This window comes from Artemia franciscana, chromosome 10 (assembly GCF_032884065.1).
Source record: "Artemia franciscana chromosome 10, ASM3288406v1, whole genome shotgun sequence".
Taxonomy (NCBI): domain Eukaryota; kingdom Metazoa; phylum Arthropoda; class Branchiopoda; order Anostraca; family Artemiidae; genus Artemia; species Artemia franciscana.
The window spans coordinates 11413109-11437141 of NC_088872.1; the positions used below are offsets into that span (position 1 = coordinate 11413109).

The 24033-nt window shown below is 37.6% G+C and overlaps 1 protein-coding gene across 6 annotated transcripts in view; it reads left to right on the top strand.

Moving 5' to 3' along the window:
• Positions 1–24033, top strand: part of LOC136031781 (uncharacterized) — a 163571-nt gene that overhangs the window by 131916 nt on the left and 7622 nt on the right. For 2 of the 6 annotated variants that reach the window (XM_065711554.1, XM_065711557.1), the window contains 4 exons: positions 3723–3830; positions 8405–8476; positions 14384–14506; positions 19481–19582. In XM_065711554.1, coding sequence (XP_065567626.1) covers positions 3723–3830; positions 8405–8476; positions 14384–14506; positions 19481–19582 — 405 coding nt within the window. The remainder of the gene's footprint in view (positions 1–3722; positions 3831–8404; positions 8477–14383; positions 14507–19480; positions 19583–24033) is intronic. The other 4 variants (XM_065711558.1, XM_065711556.1, XM_065711555.1 and 1 more) reach the window with 3 other exon arrangements.

The following is a 24033-nucleotide window of genomic DNA, read 5'->3' on the forward strand; positions in this document are numbered from 1 at the left end:
CAGACACACACACAGACACACACACAGACACACACACAGACACACACACAGACACACACACAGACACACACACAGACACACACACAGACACACACACAGACACACACACAGACACACACACAGACACACACACAGACACACACACAGACACACACACAGACACACACACAGACACACACACAGACACACACACAGACACACACACAGACACACACACAGACACACACACAGACACACACACAGACACACACACAGACACACACACAGACACACACACAGACACACACACAGACACACACACAGACACACACACAGACACACACACAGACACACACACAGACACACACACAGACACACACACAGACACACACACAGACACACACACAGACACACACACAGACACACACACAGACACACACACAGACACACACACAGACACACACACAGACACACACACAGACACACACACAGACACACACACAGACACACACACAGACACACACACAGACACACACACAGACACACACACAGACACACACACAGACACACACACAGACACACACACAGACACACACACAGACACACACACAGACACACACACAGACACACACACAGACACACACACAGACACACACACAGACACACACACAGACACACACACAGACACACACACAGACACACACACAGACACACACACAGACACACACACAGACACACACACAGACACACACACAGACACACACACAGACACACACACAGACACACACACAGACACACACACAGACACACACACAGACACACACACAGACACACACACAGACACACACACAGACACACACACAGACACACACACAGACACACACACAGACACACACACAGACACACACACAGACACACACACAGACACACACACAGACACACACACAGACACACACACAGACACACACACAGACACACACACAGACACACACACAGACACACACACAGACACACACACAGACACACACACAGACACACACACAGACACACACACAGACACACACACAGACACACACACAGACACACACACAGACACACACACAGACACACACACAGACACACACACAGACACACACACAGACACACACACAGACACACACACAGACACACACACAGACACACACACAGACACACACACAGACACACACACAGACACACACACAGACACACACACAGACACACACACAGACACACACACAGACACACACACAGACACACACACAGACACACACACAGACACACACACAGACACACACACAGACACACACACAGACACACACACAGACACACACACAGACACACACACAGACACACACACAGACACACACACAGACACACACACAGACACACACACAGACACACACACAGACACACACACAGACACACACACAGACACACACACAGACACACACACAGACACACACACAGACACACACACAGACACACACACAGACACACACACAGACACACACACAGACACACACACAGACACACACACAGACACACACACAGACACACACACAGACACACACACAGACACACACACAGACACACACACAGACACACACACAGACACACACACAGACACACACACAGACACACACACAGACACACACACAGACACACACACAGACACACACACAGACACACACACAGACACACACACAGACACACACACAGACACACACACAGACACACACACAGACACACACACAGACACACACACAGACACACACACAGACACACACACAGACACACACACACACACACACACACAGACACACACACAGACACACACACACACACACACACACACACACAGACACACACACACACACACCACACACACACACACACACACACTACACACACACACACACTACACACTACACACCTGAAAAGCCATAGTGAAGACAGGGTTAGGATATAATTTTTCTAAACGTAATTTTTGTGGTAAATGTGGGAAGGGTGATTAGGTGTCGGTTAAGTGGGGAAACTTGTTGCTAACAATTTTGCTTTATATAATTGGTAAGTGTCCAAAACACCTAGCCAGTCATTTGAGGTTATATAACGGGTAGCTAAAGGATATATTACTCCACAGTACTCTTACAGTTGGAGTTCGGTTGGTTCATGATCACTACATATGAGACTATACTGGTTTGTCTCAAGATTGAAACATTGAGTTAAAGCTTTCATTTTTAGGGGGGAGTGAGGGGACTCACTCCCCGCCCCCCCCAAAAAAATGAGTATTTTTTCTGTGAGGAGGAATAAATATTTTTTCTGTCGCCCTACAAGCTCATTTTGTAGTGCGTTGGCTATTAGTATAAAATGAATCTCCCGTGTTTTAGATTTTTAGCAGCATTGTCAAAGACGAAGGGGAATCAGGTATAAGAATATACCTGATAACTTATAAGAATCAGATCTGTAGTGAATTAACGCGGGGAGACAGAGACAGTGATTAAAAACCGCTTAAAAGAGAGAGATATGTTAGAATATTTTATTTTATCTTATTAAACGAGTAATAGTTGTATATATGTCTGTAATTGTTATTATATACTACTATATAGTAGCATACTACTATTTCCGGTGTAAAAAAGATCTTGATACGCCAAGACTTTGGGAAAATTAGTTTTCCCCTTCCAACCCGTCGAAATTTTTCATAAATCGTCTTCTGACTGAAATTAGAGGCCCCTGAAAATTGAAAGCATTGAGCATAAGTAGGAGGGGCTTCAAAACGCAGTGAGTCTTCGATTCTTAATGCTTTGCATTGAATGCTACGCATTGCGACAGAAAGCTTATAATAATTTCTATACCAGGGGACAGAGCTTCACTCGATGATCTTTGTCCGTTTAATAAGATTGTTCATAATAAGATAATTGTTTGTTGTTTTTTTATGTTAAAAGATGCTCTAGTTGGATCATGACCTTGGTAAAAAATTTTTAGGGCCTTAAATAATATGGAAAAATATATTTTATATGAATGAAAAATACCCAGATACATACAAATACTCAGGCATATACTCCGATACGGCACAAATACCCAGGCGTCCAACGGTTGTTTTGCAAAGGAGATTAAAAGAATTGTTTTTCATTTCGAAGTCAGAACCCAGTCTGCCCGGAGTAGACCTAAGTTAGCCTGAGAAACTTCTGGTCCACTGTTAAATGGTAAGTCCACTGTTGAATTCTTCGCCACCATTTTAAGGCCCCTTAAAAGAAGTATGTGGCAATTTCCATTTTTGGCTAAATGCTAGATGTTTTTCAGATGGCGACCAAATTTATCAGCAGGCAAAATGGAATTAGGCCTCTGCAGCATGTGTTTCTAGAAATTTGCTAATTAAAAAAGCATTCAGTTTCGACGTTCGGGCCTTTCAAAATTCGGAAATTCAGCACGATAAACCCTAAAAATGAAAACCAATCTAGGCAAGATTTTAAACTAGTAAAACTGTTGAAAATTGATAAAAATATAAAAAGTGAATATGTTTACAAAATAAATTTAAAAACCATTTGATAAATTGTATTTGATAAAAATAAATACGCTTTGATAAAATTTAACCATTTTTTTTTTCCTTGAAAGCACAACATCTGCCCAGCCGTTAAAATGTTCTATGTGCTTACTATTAATCTGATTTTTATTGTATTGAGCTGTAGCTTTAAGCTTTTGGATTAACCCCCATTTTCTTGAAGAGCCAATTCAGAGGCCATTGTCTTACCTGAAGAAGAAATGTGGCCTTTCACGAGGTGGTAGTTTAAAGGAAAAAAGCTCCAGCGGGCTTAGCTTTGGCAATAAGGCTGGTGAGCATTAATTTCGGTCCAAGCTTACTTTTGCTAACCCTTCTACTAACCCAAATGTGATATGGCCTTTTACGATTTGTTGTCTTCCGTCTTTAATGTTTGCTCTTCTGAATATTGTCAAATCTACTATTAGCCGAATTATGAGCAATTTATCGCTTAAATATAATATATACAATTGGGCATATAATTGGGCTGTCGAATAGCACTATTGTGTTTAATAATTGAAAATTTAAATATAACCTAGAAATATAAAATGGGGAAAAATATAATTTGTAGGATGGAATGAGTTGCTTTCCTCAGTTTTTTCTGAAATGTGTAAGAAAAAAAAAGGATTTGACAAGGAAATTTTACTATAAATGTTATGTGGCCCTGAATGTAATGTTATAATTCCTGATATGTTTTTATGTGTGAATACTCTCTGTACTAAACTTTGGACAGCATGAAATACAGCATTTGATACGGATATGTTTGCGATACATGTTAATTGACCCTGAAGAAATTGGTATGTTTTCTGCGATGTTTTTACTTATGTGTTTACCATAATTTCTGTCACGCACGAATGTCTCTTCAAGGGGTGCTGGGAGGATCACTCCGCAATATAAAATAATATTCTTCCTAAAATGTTGCAGGTTTGAAATTTGTTTTTCCCGAAAGTCACCCTGATCTTTAGGTATATAGATTTAAAGTCACCATTCAATTCCCACAATGTTTGTTTTTGTTTCACTTCATGGCAGTTCAAAGAGTAACTCAGTACCTGACTCTCACGGATCATGCAATTATCTTCCCTCGCTAGGCCAGTAAGCATTCATAAAAGTCTCCTTGCCAAAAGCTTACTTTTAGCTATAGTCAAACGGGTGAGAAGACTGTCAAATCCTAGATGTAGCCCTATGTGAAGATTCTGTTAGTGTAAGACACTCTACTTAATAGAGAAACTTTTTCTTGATGAGTTTGCACATATATATATATATATATATATATATATATATATATATATATATATATATATATATATATATATATATATATATATATATATATATATATATATATATATATATATATATATATATATATATGTGAGAAATCAGTCTGATCTTCGCTCAATTGGTAATTGGCAAATACAATCCCCTGGTGAAATGTGCTAACTGCCATCTTTGCTTTGAAAATAGGTTTAAGGTTTGTATCTAACCCAAAAATTACGTTTGAGATATGAACTCCCAGAAAGTATTAAGGCTAATTAACATAGATTTAGCCTAATTAACCTCATACAATACATTTTTCTCAGTTTAGGTTAATTTTTTCCAATTTTGCCTGCAGGATTCTTAAGTGGGCTTCTGACTTCACAAAAAATATGTCCCTGAAAGATTGTCCAAGCATAATGTGATGTTTTGGTCATTCTGATATCCATGAAGTTATAATTATAATTTTGTCATGATTACACTGAATCAATAGTATATTGACTGTTTTTTATTATTAATTTTCGAAACTTATCATTATAAATTTGATTCTAACCAATCAGAATTTTCTTTAAGGTAATTTTTTATAAATGAAATTTTTTTATCATATCCAAATTATAATTTGTCAATCCAAATCCATGAGATCGGGCGCAAATTTTGTGCCTTAAAGGGGATAAAGGAGGAAATAGAAATTTCAAAATTATGTATCTGCTGAGTCCGTAAAGCATTATTCCATTCTTTTATCTTAGCATTCAACCTAATCCTTTGGATAAGCTGTTAGACTAATTCAACTAATCAATCAATCTTTTAATGGAATTGTAGTTGCATGTAGCTTCTGCTTACGTATTAGTTTAACACGCTGACTATCCTCTATGCTTTTTGGATAAGCTAATCGTAACATTCTTTTCAAAAGAATTTTTGTGACAGATGGTGTCTTTTTCTTGCATTTGTTTTGATATCTAATTTGGTAATCGTTTATTTTGTTTGCTGGCCCAGAATTGTAAGCCCAAGTAAATAGAGCAACCACAAATATTATGGTAATTGATAAGCAACAAACTTTTTATGTAAGACTATGCAGTGGGATGACTTCCAATGACAATTATCATCTCATTAATTTTCAAAGAGTACACTTTCTGCCGTCTCCAAGCCGGAAAATTTTGTTAAATGTTAAGATAAGAAGATAAGATAAATTTTATTTTAGAAAGTGTATACAAAACACTTTGCAGCACCTGCTAAGTAAGCCCCAAAGGGGCTTTTACTTTGATATGCTCACTAATTTAGTACAAGAATATGAATTCAGGGGATTTAGGCCAAAGCTAACAAAGTATGGGAGATATAAGTGGCGGCAAAATGGAGGGTAAAATTCTAGTTAATTGACTTCTTGCTATCTCGGAAAGGGTTAAGGCTAGGAAAATGAAACTTTCAGGGATGGATCTACAGGCTAAAGTATGTCCCGGGAAGGTATTTTAAAGCACCCACCTCCTCTCCTTCTCCCTCTAGAGGGCCCTGAAATTTGCCTACATGACAGGTTCTATTACCTATTGAAATTTTGACAAAACAGCATTTTACCTTAATTTTCAGTTACTAGTTGCTTTTTCTCTGCCTTTAGTTCTGGAAATGCAATTCCTGTTATTTGAGTAGAATTTTGAGCCATATCAATGTTTTTTTTTTCTTCAAAATTTAGGAAATGTATTTGCATATCTTTGAAACCTTATAAAATGGAATTGAGCAAAAGTTATGAAGCTGAAAACAATTTTGTTGTACTTCAATTAAGCAGAAGATCTATTTTGCAAGGTTTCACTTTTATAACACACATATTTTTAAAGGTCATCAAAGGTCAGGGCCCTCTAGACGGAGAAGGAGTGGAGGTAGTTGCTTCCCGGGACATACTTTAGTCTGTAGATTCATTCCTGAAAGTTTCATTTTCCTAACCTAAACCCTTACTGAGATAGCAAGAAGTCAATTAACTGGAATTTTACCAAATGGAGAAATTAACATTGATTTATTAACATTACATCAGTTAGCCCTAATTTAAATAATTATAATTGATTAACATTAAATTAATTGATAACATCAGTCTTTCTGATAGAATTTTTTTTTATTCTATATTTTATGGCTCCAGGCCCAGGTTGGAGTTGAGCTTTAAGCAATTCATATTACATAAGGCAAGACAAGCAAAAAGTTTTGTATGTATGTATAGGTTATATATATATACAATTATAAAGACACATTCTGAGCCTTTGTGGGAGGGGTAAGAGATTTTCCTGAAAAGGATTAATGATTGGGAACGAATCCTATGAAGGCCCAAATGTTCATGGTTTTGCCCTTTCAATGTTTTGTTTACCTCAAATTTGTTCTTCATACTTATGTTTTTTAACTTATTTTTACCCTAGTACGTATTTAGTGTGGATTGATCTTGGGTTAACCTTGGCGATAATTCTACTTCCTGTCCACAGTTCGTAGATATGTGCCCTAGTGTTCATTACCGTTGCCAATTAGCAAATAAATTGGGATTAAATTGATTGATGCAATATTGTATAGGCTTAAGAATCTTCCTGTGGGATCTCTGTGTATAGTTTTTTCGATTATTCCCCCCTCCTCCTCTCCCTACATCCTTGTCTGGAGACATTCGGAATATATGTCCTTTTCTCCCTAATTGTAAATGCAATGTTTGCTACCAGACATCTTACGTATATGATAAAGTACTAGATTTTTGCTGTTTAAATCACTAAATAAAGAGTGCTAAAGCGTTGTCAGATTTATCTTATTTGTATGTTGTTCAAATATTCAGTGTTTTCCAAAATATTTGAGTTTTGCAAAATGTTTCGGCATTGAGATATTTTTCAAAATCTTTAAATGATCCTTTGTTCACGAATGTTCAATTATTTGGTACAGTTCGAAATATTTATTTATGTTTCTGCTAATATGAGTTTGTGGTATATAAATATTGTGTTTTTACAAATATTGTCAAATATATACTTGTTACCTCGTTTGGTCAAAATGATAATTATTTTATTATAATATGTAGTTGAACTTCTTATTTAGTTTATATTTTTCCTCGTAACTGGTTCAATTACCCCCACCCAAGATATGTTTGACAATTAACACCAATACTAACAATTCCAAACAGAATTGAGTCTGCATAGCTGCAACCAAATTTTACAATAGAGTATAGGTAGGCATGCATCTCTTCATTGAAATAGGGCTGCATAAAATATATATCTAGGCTGAATGATAAACGTCATTTTAGGCAGGCACAAAGAGGGGAGGGAGTTTCTGGTTTCGGTCTCCTCCTCGAAACAAATTCTTCCTTTACATTCTTGCGTCTATCCTATTTTAGTCTTCTCTGTTAACCTAATTACCAATTTCTCCCTCCTTCTTTCTCTGTTTCATCTATTTCTTACCAACAGTAATGGTCTTAGTTTGAACGGAAATGAAGAACATTCAATATTCAATCTGAATAAGCAAAGCTATTCGGATAAAGAAAAACAAAGATCCATTAAATAGGCAATTTCCAAAAAGTACAAGCTAAGACCATGGTGAAAAAATTGTATTATTTTAACCCTTATTTGCATGTATTTTTTTCTGTCTATTCTAACCTTGACTAACACCTTTCAGCAAGACCTGGTAGTCGACAAGGAGCTCCTGGGTCTGCTTCACGCCGTTTCGGATCTCTTATGAATTTAAGCGGTAAGAATAATCCTTCTTCTAGTAGTTAAGTAGTATTTACCGACTTGATGGTAAGTTTCTACTGACCAATATAAATATTTTTATTAAAACTCATTAATCGGCAAGACTGTGGTTAGAACCACAGTAAAATCACTAGAACTGCGGTAAATGAAAAACTCTTTTGAAATTAAATCTGGTGCGATTTTTTCGCACCAGAAATTAACTCTGGTGCGATGGTTCGCTCTGGTGCGATTTTTTTTTTTTAACACAAATCAGTTAACGGATAACGTATGCAGGGTCACACAGAAACGGTTCATTGCAGTCGTTGAAGTACAAAATTGTATGACATATTTAAACGTCATAGGAATAGACTAGATCAAGCTCTTGAAACCGAATTGTTCACAAGCTGACGTGTATTAGCCATAGCTAGGTATGCCTAATTAATGATGTAATTCTTACCTTCCACGCTCATTTCCCTGGAAATATTCTCCCAGGCCTTGGGGGTTAAATGGTTTTTTTTTAATAGCCCTCGTATCCTTTGTCATATACTAATATCAATAACGTATTACTATTGTGTTAATATACTTTTGACAAACATGATTAGTTTCTCAGTCATTTCCATTGTTTGGTTGAAAAAAGGTTTTAATTAGAAATAGGGGAATGTATTTTAACGGCTCAGTAAAAACATTTCGACGGAATCGTTGAACCGCTAACTTCGGCAAAAAAAGGGGGATGTAAATCAAGCTACCCATTCCACGGTTATCACTTCTTGAGACCTAACATTTCCCTACGTATGTACGTAAAGCTACCCATTTCATAATTATCACTTTCTTGGCACCTAATATCACCTCTTCATTATCCCATCATTCAAGTGACTTAGTCCTCTAAACCGCTACTAACAACTCACTGCGGCACTAAGCTGTTTGACTCAGCTACGCAGACTTCTCCTCCTAGATATACTCAGAACTTCATTCTTTACCCCCTCCAATGAAGTTTTAATTTCTCTTAAATCCCTTTCGGTCTCTTCCCGCCCCATTTGGAGATTACACTCTTTTTGTTTCGACAAGTTTTTTAAATAAAAGTAAAGAGCCCTATTAAGCCAAGAATGAACAAAAATAAAGTCAAATAATCGTCCAAGCGTAAAACTACCACAAATCACTATTAATAAATGAATGAAACTCAAACGAACAGAAATTACGATAAATAGCCGAGTCAAACTCAAAAGCGAGCAAAAACTAACATGATTAGGGCTGATAATCCGTGTGCTTTCTCATTTCTTTCAGAGGCATTTCGGAAAAATACGGGGTGTGGGGGAGGGTATCCACCCTCTGACTACTCTGAGTCTTAAAAAGGGCACTAGAACTTCTAATTACCAATCCAATGGGCTCATTACGGAGTTTTTAAGATCAATCTTTTCTACGTATACCTCATATGCCCCCAGGACATAATCTTTTCGAAGTTTCTACCACAACAAATGGTCATGTCAAAATTTCTATCTGACGTATTTCGGGAAAATACGAGGTCTGTGTGTGCGGGGGGTGGGTACCCGCCCTCCGATCACTCTGAATCTTAAAGAGGGCACTATAACTTCTGATTACCAATCCAATGAGCCCCCTCCGAAGTTTAGATGATCACCCTTTTATGTTTACCTTGCACCCCCCCCCCGGTGGGGGGATGACATCCTCAAAGACATAATTTTCGGACTTTTTAACTATGTTGAACAAAGTGGCTATCTCAAATTTGGATTAAATGTATTTGGGAAAATGATGGGCGTGTGAGGAGGGTTAGTTCCCCTCCAATCACTTTTGGCAATTAAAAGGGGCACTAGCCCCTTCAATCTCCAACCGAATGACCCCTTCTCGAAGTTTCTAGGAAAAAAAAAACGGCCATCCCAAAAATTTTATAACTGGTATTTAGGGGAAATATGAGGTGGGGGGATATCCACCCTCCGATCACTCTGAATCTTAAAAAGCTCCAGAACTGCTGATTACCAATCCATTGAACCCCCTCCAAAGTTCACAGGATCACCCTTTCTATATAAACCTTACATGCCCCTAGGGCATAACTTACGACCCTTGCCCTGAGGGCTGGGGGGGTATCATCCTTAAAGACATAATTTCCTGACCTTTTATCAAAAAGGGCACTAGTCCTTTCAAATTCCAATCGAATGAACCCTTTTTGAAGTTTCTACGACAACAAATCCATCTTAAAATTTCTTCCAGATGCATTTGGGGAAAATACGAAGGAGGGCGGTATCCACCCTCCCACCACTCTGAATCTCAAAAAAAGGCACAAAAGCTTCTGATTAGTAATCCAACCAGCCCCCTCTGAATTGTATACAATCGCCCTTTCTATATACACCTTATATTTATATAAACCTTAACCCTTGCCCTGAGGGCTCTAATGGGGTTTTCGTCCTCAAATACTTAATTTCCGGACCTTTCAACTATGTTGATCAAAATGGCTATCTCAACATTTGGGGAAATGGTGGGCGTGGGAGGGGGGCTAGTTGCCCTTCAATTTCTTTCGGCTAATAAAAAGGGCTCTAGCCCTTTCAATTTCTGATCAAATGAGTCCTTTTTGAAGTTTCTACGACGACAAATGGTCATTTCAAAATTTCTATCAGATTCATTTTTTTCTCAATTTTCTCTCTTTTTCAATTTCAATTTTTCACGAATTATCAAATTTCTATAATCTCGAAATTTCTGTCAGTTACATTTCGGGACAATACAAGGTATGGGGGATATCCACCCCCCGCTCACTCAGAATCACTTCGTAGCACTTACGGCATCTCGCGGTCTAATCAGCGCCATCGTACGAACTAATTTCCATCCTATCGAAATCAAGCTAGTGCCTTTCGTACGTTCACTCGTATCACATTTCTCGTAGAGAAGTTTGTTTAAAATCCCTAGAAGCTTCCTCCTTATCGAAAATCATGATTTTAATTTTTAGTGTCTCATATCAAACAGTTCGTGGTAACGAATTGAAGTAAGGAGCGACCCGGCTCTATAGTAACCGAAACTCTAAAAAATGGAATTTTGATACCGATAGTTACATAAAAAAAATCGCATTTTAATGCTGATTTTAAATATATAACTTTCATCAAGATTAGTCTTACCTAGCAAAAGTTACGAGCCTGAGAAAATTTGCCTCATTTTAGAAAGTAGGGGAAAACATCCTCTAAAAGTCACAGAGTCTTAACGAAAATCACACCATCAGATTCAGCGTATCAGAGAACCTCATTGTAGAAGTTTCAAGCTCCTATCTACAAAACTGTGGAATTTCGCATTTTTTGCCAGAAGACAAATCACGGATGCATGTTTATTTGTTTTTTTGTTGTTTTTTTTTCCCAGGGGAGATCGTATCGACCCAGTGGTCCGAGAATGTCGCGAGAGGGCTCATTCTAACGGAAATTAAAAGTTCTAGTGCCCTTTTTAAGTGACCAAAAAATTGGAGGGCACCTAGGCCTCCTCCCACGCTCATTTATTCCTCAAAGTCGCCGGATCAAAATTCTTAGATAGCCATTTTATTCACCATAGTCAAAAAACCTAATAACTATGTCTTTGGGGACGACTTACTCCCCCGCAGTCCCCGTGGGAGGGGTTACAAGTTACAAACTCTGACCTGTGTTTACATATAGCAATGGTTACTGGGAAGTGTACGCACATTTTCAGGGGGATTTTTTTCGGTTTGGGAGGGAGAGTTGAGGTGGGGGGGTACGTGGGAGGATCTTTCTATGGAAAAACTTCTCATGGAGGTAGAGACTTTCAATGAAGGGGGCGCAGGATTTTTTAGCATTATTTAAAAAAACAATGAAAAAATAAATATGAGAAGTGAGGAGCAGCATTAAAACTTAAAATGAGCAGGAATTATTGCGCATATGAGGGGTTTACCTCCTCGTAATACCTCGCTATTTACGCTAAAGTATTTTTAGTAATTTCAACTATTTATTCTACGGTCTTTGTGATTCAAGGGTCATTCTTAAGGAATTGGGACAGAATTTAAGCTTTAGTGTAAAGAGCGAGGTATCGACGAGGGGTGAACTCCCTCATATACGTAATAAAACATACGAATATAGAAGTTTGTTACGTAAGTTAGTTCGTAAATTACGTATATTTTTTACTAATGAAAATGTTCGTAACAAATTAAAAGTTCTAGTTGCCTTTTTAAGTAATCAAAAAATTGGAGGGTAACTAGGCTTCTTCCCTCTCTCCTTTTTTCTCAAAATCTTCCGATTAAAACTATGAGAAAGCCATTTAGCCAAAAAGAAAATTAATATACAAATTTTTTTTAATTATTTATGCGCAGAGAGCCAAGATCAAAACCTGCATTAATTAAAAAACTTCTAGAAATTAAATTAAAAAAAAAAGTTTTTTTTAAATGAAAGAAAGGAGCGACATTAAAATTTAAAACGAACAGAAATTACTCCGTATATGAAAGGGGCTTTTCCTCCTCAACGCCCCGCTCTTTATGCTAAAGTTTTTTACTGTTTTAAGAAGTAGAGTTAAGAGAAAGAGTCAAACTTTAGTGTAAAGAGCGATGCATTGAGGAGGAAAGGCCCCTTTCATATACGGAGTAATTTCTGTTCGTTTTAAGTTTTAATGTCGCTCCTTGCTCTCATTTAAAAAAAAAAATGTTTTTTTTTATTCAATCTAACTTCAAATCCACTGCATTTTGGAGACTCATTTTTCATACAATCAGAGTCTGCGGCTTTATTACTTTGAGATCTTTCTAATAGATTTTCATGCTCATTCCTTCTAAACAACTCCATCAGTTCTAAATGATGAAATTTTCTATCTTCATTTTCTATACCATTCTCTACTACCATATAGCGGTTTAGTCTTAAAAATGTTTAGCCTTACCTCTGATTAACACTTTTTATCGCTAATTAAAGCACAGTTGAACTGGAATGATTAATTTTCGATTTTTTAGCGTAGAGCATCAAAATAGAATACCGTCCAGCTATATATTCTTGATCCTCCGATATTCTGTTCTTAACCCCCATTATTACCTTAAGACTTTATTAATTGCCTTCTCTTCTTCCTTATTTTCTCTTGTTTTCTTATATTCTATCATTCACAAACTGCTTTTTCTTTTCCCAAACGAAGCTTTTCCCCTAACATTTCTAACTGCTTCTAATGTTTCTTCTTAAAACTCGTTGGCTACTCTATGTTCGGAGGTGTAGAAATTTCCCTTATACTGTACGCTGATGGACTACGTAAAAAATCCCCTTTCAACATGTCTCAAATTCGTCTAACAGCAAAGAATCTCCTTTCTTTACTTGTAACTTTTTTATTTTTTATTTCTATTTTTCTTAAATAGAATTTATTTTACAATAATATTCTCAGTAACATGCCGGATAAATTCTTCATGAAAACGAGCTAGATGTATAAATTTTTGCATGCAAAATGTGCGTTGTGTCATGTGAATTTACAGAAAATGATGCGTATGGCAGTGTTTTTCGATGTGTACCCTCCCTAGAATTTTTTTTGCCTCCCTCCCCTAGATAAAAAAATACAGTTATCGGGTATTTTTATTAAAAAAAGAAGCGACAAATTCGACCCCCTCCCCCCCTGGAAATTGATTTCCCCTAAATTTTCGTTGATTGACATTACAGCAGATAGGTCATCTGCTTTTATGCTGCATCGTTTATGCTTCTATATTTTCATAATTTATAAATCCCCTGTCAACTTGTCTTAAATTTGGGTGCTTGTCTAAATGTGTTCAACAGTAATGAATCCTCATTCTTTGCTTTCAACTCTATTATGTTAATTTACTTTTTCTCAATATGACTTCTATTTAAGAATAGTTTTCTGATTGACCACCAATGTTTACATTCATACGAACAAAATTTAAGAAAAACATTTTGGCAGAAGAAGCTTCGTAAATGAACTTGTTTATTATTTTCACATTATTGTATTTTTCTAGGCTCGAGTAATAATAACGAAAACGAATATGAGGGAAATACAACATCTCGTAATCCTGTGAAAAGAGCCCCTTCCCCTGGGATGGGTAATGCTATGAGAACGAGAAGCATTACCTCACCTTCAGGTATCAATGCTAATTTTTATATTTTTCCTTTCTCTTTTTTTAAAGTCATAGCTTGCGTTTTTAATTGTCTTTCTTTCTCCCTTTCTGTTTTATTAACTATTTCTCCAGTACTAAGTACTTGCTTTTAGGGTAGTTGAACTAGCACTTTTCTAGGTCTTTTGTTTCCCCCGATTATATTGTTCATCTAACGAAAGAGATATAACCCGTGTTCGGAAATTCTGTCTTGGGTAAATTATATCCGGAAAAATTTATATATTCCTTAAGTTGTAGACCTGTCTAGTCTTTTTATGGCTCTTGGTATTTACCAAGTGACATATAGCGATCGCAATTTCTGTCGGTCTGTTGGTCTGTCTGTCCCGGTTTTGCTAGTTTTGGCACGTCCAGATAAACTAGGATGATGAAATTTAGCAGGTGTATCAGGGACCAGACCAGATTAGATTAGAAATAGTCGTTACCCCAATCCAACCAACGGGGGGGTGTGGGGGGACGGTTAATTCGGAAAAATTGGAAAAATGAGGTATTTTTAACTTACGAACGGGTGATCGGATCTTATGAAATTTGATATTTAGAAGGATATCGTGTCTCAGAGCCTTTATTTTAAATCCTGACCGGATCTGGTGACATTGTGGGGAGTTGAAGGGGGAAACCTGAAATCTCGGAAAACGTTTAGTGGAGAGATCGAGATGAAACTTGGTGGGAAAAATAAGCACTAGTCCTAGATACGTGATTGATATAACTAGATCGGATCCGCTCTCTTTGGGGGAGTGGGGGGACCTAATTAATATTTAGAAGGAAGTCGTGTCTCAGACCGTTTATTTTAAATCCTGAACGCATCCGGTGACATTGAGGGGGGTTGGAGGAGGGAACCGAAAATCTTGGGAAACGCTTAGATTGGAGAGATCGTGATGATACTTGTTGGCAAAAATAAACACAAGTCCTAGATACGTGATTGACATAACCGGACCAGATTCGATCTCTTTGGGGGAGTTTGGGGGGGGGGATTCGGAAAAATCTGAAAAAATGAGGTATTTTTAACTTAGGAATGGGTTTTCAGATCTTAATGAAATTTGATATTTAGAAGCACCTCGTGTCTCAGAGCTCTTATTTTAAATCCTGACCGGATCCGGTGACATTGGGGGGAGTTTTGGGGGGAATTCGGAAATCTTGGAAAACACTTACTGTAGAGATCGGAATGAAACTTGGTGGGAAGAATAAGGACATGTCCTAGATACGTTATTGACATAACCAGACTACATCCGCTCTCTTTGGGGAGTTGGGGGGATTTGCTAGTTTGGGCACTTCCAGATAAGCTAAGACAATGAAAGTTGGCAGGCGTGTCAGGGACCAGACTAGATTAAATTAGGAATAATCTCTTCCCCGATTTGACCATCTGGGGGAATGAGCGAACAAGATAGTTGAGAAGAATTTCATTTCCCAATAAAACAAACGATTGTGGTCTAGGGGTGTGATTCTCGCTAAGGGTACGAGAGGTCTCGGGTTCGAATCCCGGACTCTCCTAGTTTTTACCTAAAGAAGATCCAAAACTAGATACGTGATCGTCGCTGGAATTTGGCAGGTGTATCAGGGACCCGACCAGATTAAATTAGAAATAGTCACTTCCCTGATTTGACCATCTTGGGGAGAGTGGAAGGACGGTTAATTCGGAAACATTAGAAAAAATGAGGAATTTTTAACTTACGAACGGGTTATAAAATTATATTTAAGCATGTGCTTTGCCAGTAAGTGATTATTTCAGCATATTTCAAGCACTGTATTTATTGACTTTGCCTTGTATATATTTGATTTGCATTTCCTTTTCTAAATTGGCAAGCAGGAAAATGATACCAAATAATAAATATTCCCAATTCCAAAGTTTGCAGCACTGGGGATACCTTCACAGATGGAGGAGGGGCATCTATTAAGATAGGAACGTACCTAGGGTTCTTCCCCCTGAAATCCGAAGCTTTTTCTTGAATTTATGGGCACTTCTTACTCAAATTGTCAAATGATTTTTCATTTTTATCATTATTACCCTGAAATTTTTAAATTTTGACCCCCCCCCCAAAAAAAAAAAAAACTGGGCACGTGCCTGCCTTAAGATTGGTCTGAAGGACCGTGTGGCAAATTAAAAAAAAAATGCATTCTAAAAAGAAATTTTGGATTATGTTTTCTGTTTAGACATTCTGGTTGTCTTTGAATTTTCGTATATTGGATAACATGTAACGAACAAGCATGAAGGACTTTAAAGGGCTCTATAATAGGCAGCGTTATTGCGCTGCCTAAGTAAAGAGAGATGTGGACACAATGTATTATTATTACTTTTTTTCTGTTTTTTTGACCAGGGCACTGCGTATCGAAGGAGTTGCCGTAGAAACTTTAAAAAGGGCTCATTTGACTGGAAATTCTAAGGGCTATGTGTTCCGAAACACATCCCAAAACACATCCAGTCAAAATTTTGAGATATTTTTTTTGTGCAACGTAGTTGAAAGGTCCGGAAATTAAGTATTTGAGGATGACCCCCCCCCCCCCCTCTACAGCCCTCAGGGCAAGAGTTGTAAGCAATGCCCTGGGGGCATATAAGGTTTATATACAGAAGGAATGATCGTATAAACCTTGGAAGGGACTTATTGCATTGCTAATCAGAAGTTTTAGTGCGCTTTTTGAGATTCAGAGTGATGGGAGGATATCTCCCCCCACACACCTCGTATTTTCCCGAAATGCATCTCAATGTCGTAGAAACTTCGAAAAAGGCTTATTCGACTGGAAAATGAAAGGCTTAGTGCCCTTTTAAATAGTCGAAAGTGATTTGAGGGCAACTAATCCTCCTTCCACGCCCACCATTTTCCCAAACACATCCAATCAAAATTTTGAGATAATAATTTTGCCCATAAGTTATGTCCTGGGGCATATAAGGTACATATAGAGGGGGTGATTGTGTAAACTTCGGAAGGGGCTCATTGAATTGGTTATCAGAAGTTCTAGTACCTTTTTTTAAGATTCAGAGTGATCGGAGGGTGGATGCCTCTCCCCCCACTCAACCTTGTATTTTCCTGAAATTGATCTTATAGAACTTTTGAGATAGTCATTTTTGTCGTAGAAACTTCGAAAAGAATTCAATCGATTAAAATTGAAAGGGGAAATTGATTGGAGTGCAACTAACCCACCTTCCGTACCCACCATTTTCTCAAACATACCCAATCAAAATTTCGAGATAGCCATTTTGTTCAAAGTAGTTGAAAGGTCCGGAAATTATGTTTTTGTGGATGATACCCCCTACAGCTTTTTGTAAGGTATGCCCTGGGGGTATATAAGGTTTATAGACAAAGGATTACCATATAAACTTTGGAGGGGGCTCATTGGATTTTTAATCAAAGTTTTAGTGCCCTTTTTAAGATTCAGAATGATCGTAGGATGGATACCCCCCTCCCCACACATCGTATTTTCCCTAATGCATTTGATAGGAATTTTGAGATGGCCATTTGTTGTCGTAGAAACTTCAAAAAGAGTTCACTTGATTGGAAATTTAAAGGGCTAGTGCTCTTTATAATAGTCGAAAGTGACTTTAGGGCACCTAACCCCCCTACCACGCCAACCCTTTAATGATAAATGTGGAGAAAATTTTCTGCAGGGGGGAATTTTCATTAAATTTCTTGTCTTTTCACATCGCTGCAATGCGTGAAGGGTAAGGTAGTTGCAATGTATATTTATGTAAGTGGAATATTTATTAGTTATGTATATATTGCGTAGGAATCTTAAGTACTGGTCTAGGCCATATTTAGGGGGAGTTGGGAGTTTCAACCCCCCACCCCCTATCCCCGAAACTTTTTTTCCGACTCGTAAAAATGTGACAAAAAAACATGTAAATAAATTTTTTTGCATTTTTTAAAAGTTTTTGTACCCTCCCCCCTGAACAAAAATCCTAGCATAATGTTTCTTTATTTGTGTAACATAGGCACACAAATTGCGCACAGGCATGTTTAGATCGGTGCGCTTAAGTCTTTCGATGATTTTAATAGCTTCTTCCAGCAAGACTTCCATTCGTATAAACCTAAGCATCATCTTCATAGCTGCTGTTGCATCCACCTCGAGTCCTTAAGTCTTTAAACGATTTTAATAGCTTCTTCCAGCAAGACTTCCATTCGTATAAACCTAAGCATCATCTTCATAGCTGCTGTTGCAGCCACCTCGAGTCCTTAAGTCTTTCAACGATTTTAATAGCTTCTTCCAGCAAGACTTCCATTCGTATAAACCTAAGCATCATCTTCATAGCTGCTGTTGCAGCCACCTCGAGTCCTTAAGTCTTTCAACGATTTTAATAGCTTCTTCCAGAAAGACTTCCAGTCGTGGAAACTTGAATATCATTTTCATAGCTATTATTGCAGCTATGTTGCAGCTACGTCACTGCATCGTGGATCTGCAGAAGCAGCTACGATATGTGCTACATAAATTTATTATAATTGTTTTTTGTTTTTTTTGTTAAAGATTCAGATAACATAAAATGGTTAGGCTTGGGCTATAAATGGTTAGGCTTGGGCTATAAATGTATTTTATGGGCACACAAATTGCGCACAGGCATGTTTAGATCGGTGCGCTTAAGTCTTTCAACGATTTTAATAGCTTCTTCCAGCAAGACTTCCATTCGTATAAACCTAAGCATCATCTTCATAGCTGCTGTTGCATCCACCTCGAGTCCTTAAGTCTTTCAACGATTTTAATAGCTTCTTCCAGCAAGACTTCCATTCGTATAAACCTAAGCATCATCTTCATAGCTGCTGTTGCAGCCACCTCGAGTCCTTAAGTCTTTCAACGATTTTAATAGCTTCTTCCAGAAAGACTTCCAGTCGTGGAAACTTGAATATCATTTTCATAGCTATTATTGCAGCTATGTTGCAGCTACGTCACTGCATCGTGGATCTGCAGAAGCAGCTACGATATGTGCTACATAAATTTATTCTAATTGTTTTTTTGTGTTAGGTCCAGGCTCCCTTCCCCAGGGTCTAGTCAAACAGCGAAGTAATCTGCTGATAGATGATAATGCCAGCGATGCCGGCTCTACCGCCAGTACCGAATATCTAGGTAAGAGTTTTTTTTTTTTTTTTTAATTTCGGACAAGGAACAAACCGCTCCTATTTTATTTCTTTTGTGTGACCTACTGGACTTTGCTGACTGACGAAACCACAAAAAGTATTATAATTTGGTTAGTATTCAAGGAAGGCATCGCTGTTTTTTTCAGACCGCTAATTCTCTCGGAAGATCTAACAGATGGTATTGGGATGGATAGGGTGGGGCCTAGCCGTTTTGAGGAAAAGGTCACCTATTGGAAGTGACTTAAGCATTTCTAGCCAATAAATTACTGAAAAGTCCGCATTATTTACACTTTCTTTTTCATACTTAAATTAAGGAGACTTCGACTACAACAGTTTATCTTAATTCTTTTCTATCTTAATTAATAGAATTAATTTCTATCTTAATATCTTTAATCTTAATTCAAGTAATAACATCAAGGAACTAATTAACCTTAATTACTGCTATTGCTACTCCTACTACTTACCACAATTCCCTGTAGTATCATTGTGCCTGAGGCCAATACAACTGCGCTTGCTCCGCCTCCACCCCAATCAACTAAAGGCTTCACTTTTTACTGCCTCCCAAGGAGTTCTTTTGGGACAACCTACTCTTAATTTCGTGCTAGATGAATTGTGATCTCGATAAAAAAAAGCGCGTTCTTTATTGGACGATTGGACTCAATTGGACGGCGTTCTCGATAATTCGTCTCATTTGTCTTCGTGGTGTGAAGACCATTTAGTCTAAAAAGGATAAAACTAATTGGACTGGTTTGACTGGATTTTATTGTCGCATTGCAAAGTGAAATAACTAACCGGTTTTGGCTCACCCGGAGATTTACTTTTTACCTGTGCTTGATTACATGCTGAATTAAATCAATAAGGAAGTGGCTTTATTGCAATCATTATGGCAGTATCACAAAAGAACTTTGATGAAGCAGTGAAGATTTTAACGGAAAAACTTGATGCCGTAATCCGTTCTCAAAGAGACATCAACAAGTCCATTCAGTCCCTTACAGGGGAAATAGCTACGCTAAAAGAGGATGCCTCCGATCGAGATATAAAAATTGGCCAACTGGAAAAGGAGTTGGAGGATCAAAAATTAAGGTGTGATCAACTGGAGAATCAGGTACTGGAAAGTGATGTCAAGGACCGCAAATTAAATTTGTTAATTCATGGCATGCCTACTGAGCGGCTGTCTCAAACAGTTGAAGAAAATGTGAAATTTTTTTTATCTGATACAATGGAGATAAGCGACCCCATTCAGATTACGAAGTGCTACCGTATGCTTGGTGGTTCCGTTAACGTTACTAATCGAAGGCCTCGTCCGGCACCTATATTTATCTCGGTTGTAAACGAACAGAACATTCAGAGGATTCTCAACTCAGTTCGTAAATTGAAGGGGAGCGGCATTCGTGTGTGCACGGATCTTCCCCCCAAGCTAAACGCTATTCGAAATGAACTTCTTGCGAAAGCAAAGGATTTACGTGAATCAGATTCCGCAAAGTTTACGCGTGTTAAACAGAAGGGCTCGAAGCTTTGGCTTGAATCCAAATCCACGGCCTCGTCACCCTGGGAAAGAGTGATGGACTAGTTATTGCTGTCCCTTTGTGATTATTATTAGTATTGTGATAGACATTTTGATTGATTTTCTTGCCACTTCTGTCACAGTGTTGTGTACATGTTGGGTTCTACATCCTCGTTTTTTGCGTATGATCTTTTTTTTAGTTTTCTAGTGTTAGTAGGTCTAGTGAAAAAAATCAGGTTTCGAGGTCTTGTTTGTTCTCTGCCACTTTTTTACCCGATTTGCCTGATTAGTGGTGCGGTGCCATTTCCATTTTTTCCGTCGTGCCTGCCTGGGACATAAGGTAAAGATGAAATTTATATATAGCACGTGAGTAGTGGGGAGTCTGGGGGAGGATTGGGGAGCCGCCTCGATGATCAGCTTGATCTAAAAAATATTTATTATGATTTTTCCCCTTTTGCTAAAGGTGTTTATGATGATCATTTAGCTAGCCTTCCTGCTACTGATTTTTTATTTGAAGGGGATTTAGGAACACCTGTATTTGATGGGAACTTAAGATCAGCACTTTTAAACTGCAGAGGTTTGGCTAGTAGCCACGAGTTTGTTTCGTAGTTACTTTGTAACCATATCGTAAGTATCTTAGGCCTATGTGAAACGTTTTTAAGTAATGAAAATGCAGAATTCATGAATTGTGATGGGTTTAAATTTATATCTAATAATAGGGAAAATAGACAGGGTGGCGGAGTTGGACTTTTTGTTCGGGATGATATTCTATTTGTTGTGAAGACGCAACTATCTAAGCATGACCAAGAGATGACCTTTGAGAGCATTTGCATTGAGTGTGTGATTGATAATAGGAAAGTCCTTGTTTGTGTTGTTTATCGATCACCATCGGCTTCGCTACAAGAGTTTTTGCGAATTTATGAATGCTTCATTGAAGATGTGACTAATTTGAATTCTGAGCAAGTTCTGGTGATGGGTGATTTTAATATTAATTTATTGTTAGCTCAGACAAATAGACCGGGAATTTCTAATCATTTGCATGAAAAATCGCTTGAGTTTCTGTGCATGAACCTATCAAAATCACTTTTACCATCATGCAGGTCTGCTACCCGGGTTACGGAAGATACGGCTACTCTCATTGATAATATTTTTTCTACTATCCCCGTTACTCTTTCGCATATTATATTTACAGATGTTTCTGACCATTGTGTGGTAGTTGCGGATGTTGGAATTAATCACAGACCAAAATTTTCGGAATTTAAACAAACTCGAAAAATTGATAAAGAAGGAATGGATAAATTAAGGAACCTTTTGTATTTAAATGAATGGACTGCAATTCTAGAATTTGAATGCCCTGAGATTTCTACGGCTCTGTTTTTAAAATATTTCCGTGAGTGCTTGGATGAAGCATGTCCATTGAGACGCATTAAAATAAAAAAATATACACTCCCTAAAAAACCATGGATCTCACGCGGGCTTCTACACTCTATTTCAATAAAAAATAAGCTATTTAAAATATCTATGTCATTCCCATCTACTAAAAATAAAGAAGAGTTTAAAAAGTATAAAAATGTCCTGACACAGTTAATTCGGAAATCAAAAGCTAGATATTTTGAAAAATCATTTGTAGAAGCTCGTGGGGATCAAAAACATACTTGGAGACTTATTAACTCTCTGTTGGGAAGGTCTCAAAAATCTTCATTTCCGAATGAAATGTTACGTGGTGATGGTACTTTTTCTTCCGATAAGCAGGAAATAGTGAACTTGCTCAATGCTCATTTTGTAAGCATCGGTGAAAAAACAGCTAATGCATCTCATGTTTCTCCAAATAATAATAACAATGATTTATTTAAAGATCACATGCCCCTTCCCTCTGATAAAAGCATGTTCCTTTCCCCGGTTACTGAAATTGAACTAAAACAGATCATATCTAAAATGAAGAACGGTTCATCTGAAGCCCTTGATGGATCTTCTACTAATTTGGTCAAAGAAATATTCCCAGTTATGTCACCGGTTTTATGCCACATTATTAATCTTATATTTGTAACTGGTGTATATCCTTCAACATTTAAATCAGCAAGAATTGTGGCCCTACATAAAGGTGATGACCCGAGGCTTCCTGCTAATTATTGTCCTATATCGATACTCTCTGCTTTTTCGAAGGTTGTAGAGCGAGCACTGTATAACAGAATTTATTCTTTTTTTGAGAAATTTGATTACATTTCTAAACTTCAGTTTGGATTTAGAAAAGAGCATTGCAGTGATCATCCTATGGCTATTATTGTCCAACATATTAATGATTGTCTTGACCGTGGAGAAACGCCTGCAACTATATTTTTAGACATACAGAAAGCTTTTGATTCCATTTCTCATGAAATTCTTTTGTATAAGCTTTCGAATGCTGGTATTCGTGGTAATTGCCTTAGGTTACTTGAATCGTATCTTCATGGGAGGCAGCAGATACTTATATATAATGGTTTTAGATCTGATTCTTTACAGCAGTCAGATAAGGTTGGTGTTCCCCAGGGATCCGTATTAGGACCTCTGCTTTTCCTAGTTTACGTTAATGATTTATGCTCAGCTACTGGAGTTTCTTCTATAGACACTCAGTTTGCTGACGACACTGCAGCAACCGTTTCTGGTAAATCTCGTGAAGAGCTAGTGGTCAATTTAACATCCGCATATGATAGATTGTCTACTTGGCTCTCTGATAATAGACTAGTTCTGAATAGAAAGAAGACTAAGTTTATTGTTTACAGCAGGACGGGTCACAAGTTTCCAGATATAGAATCAGTTTCCATTTCTGCGAATGAACCTGAGTCTGTTATTGAAAGGGTTGTATTGATAAGATATTTGGGAGTTGTGTTTGATGAGAATTTGTCATGGAAAGAGCAAATTAATCAGGTTAGAGCAAAGTCTGCCCGTGGAGTTGGTAT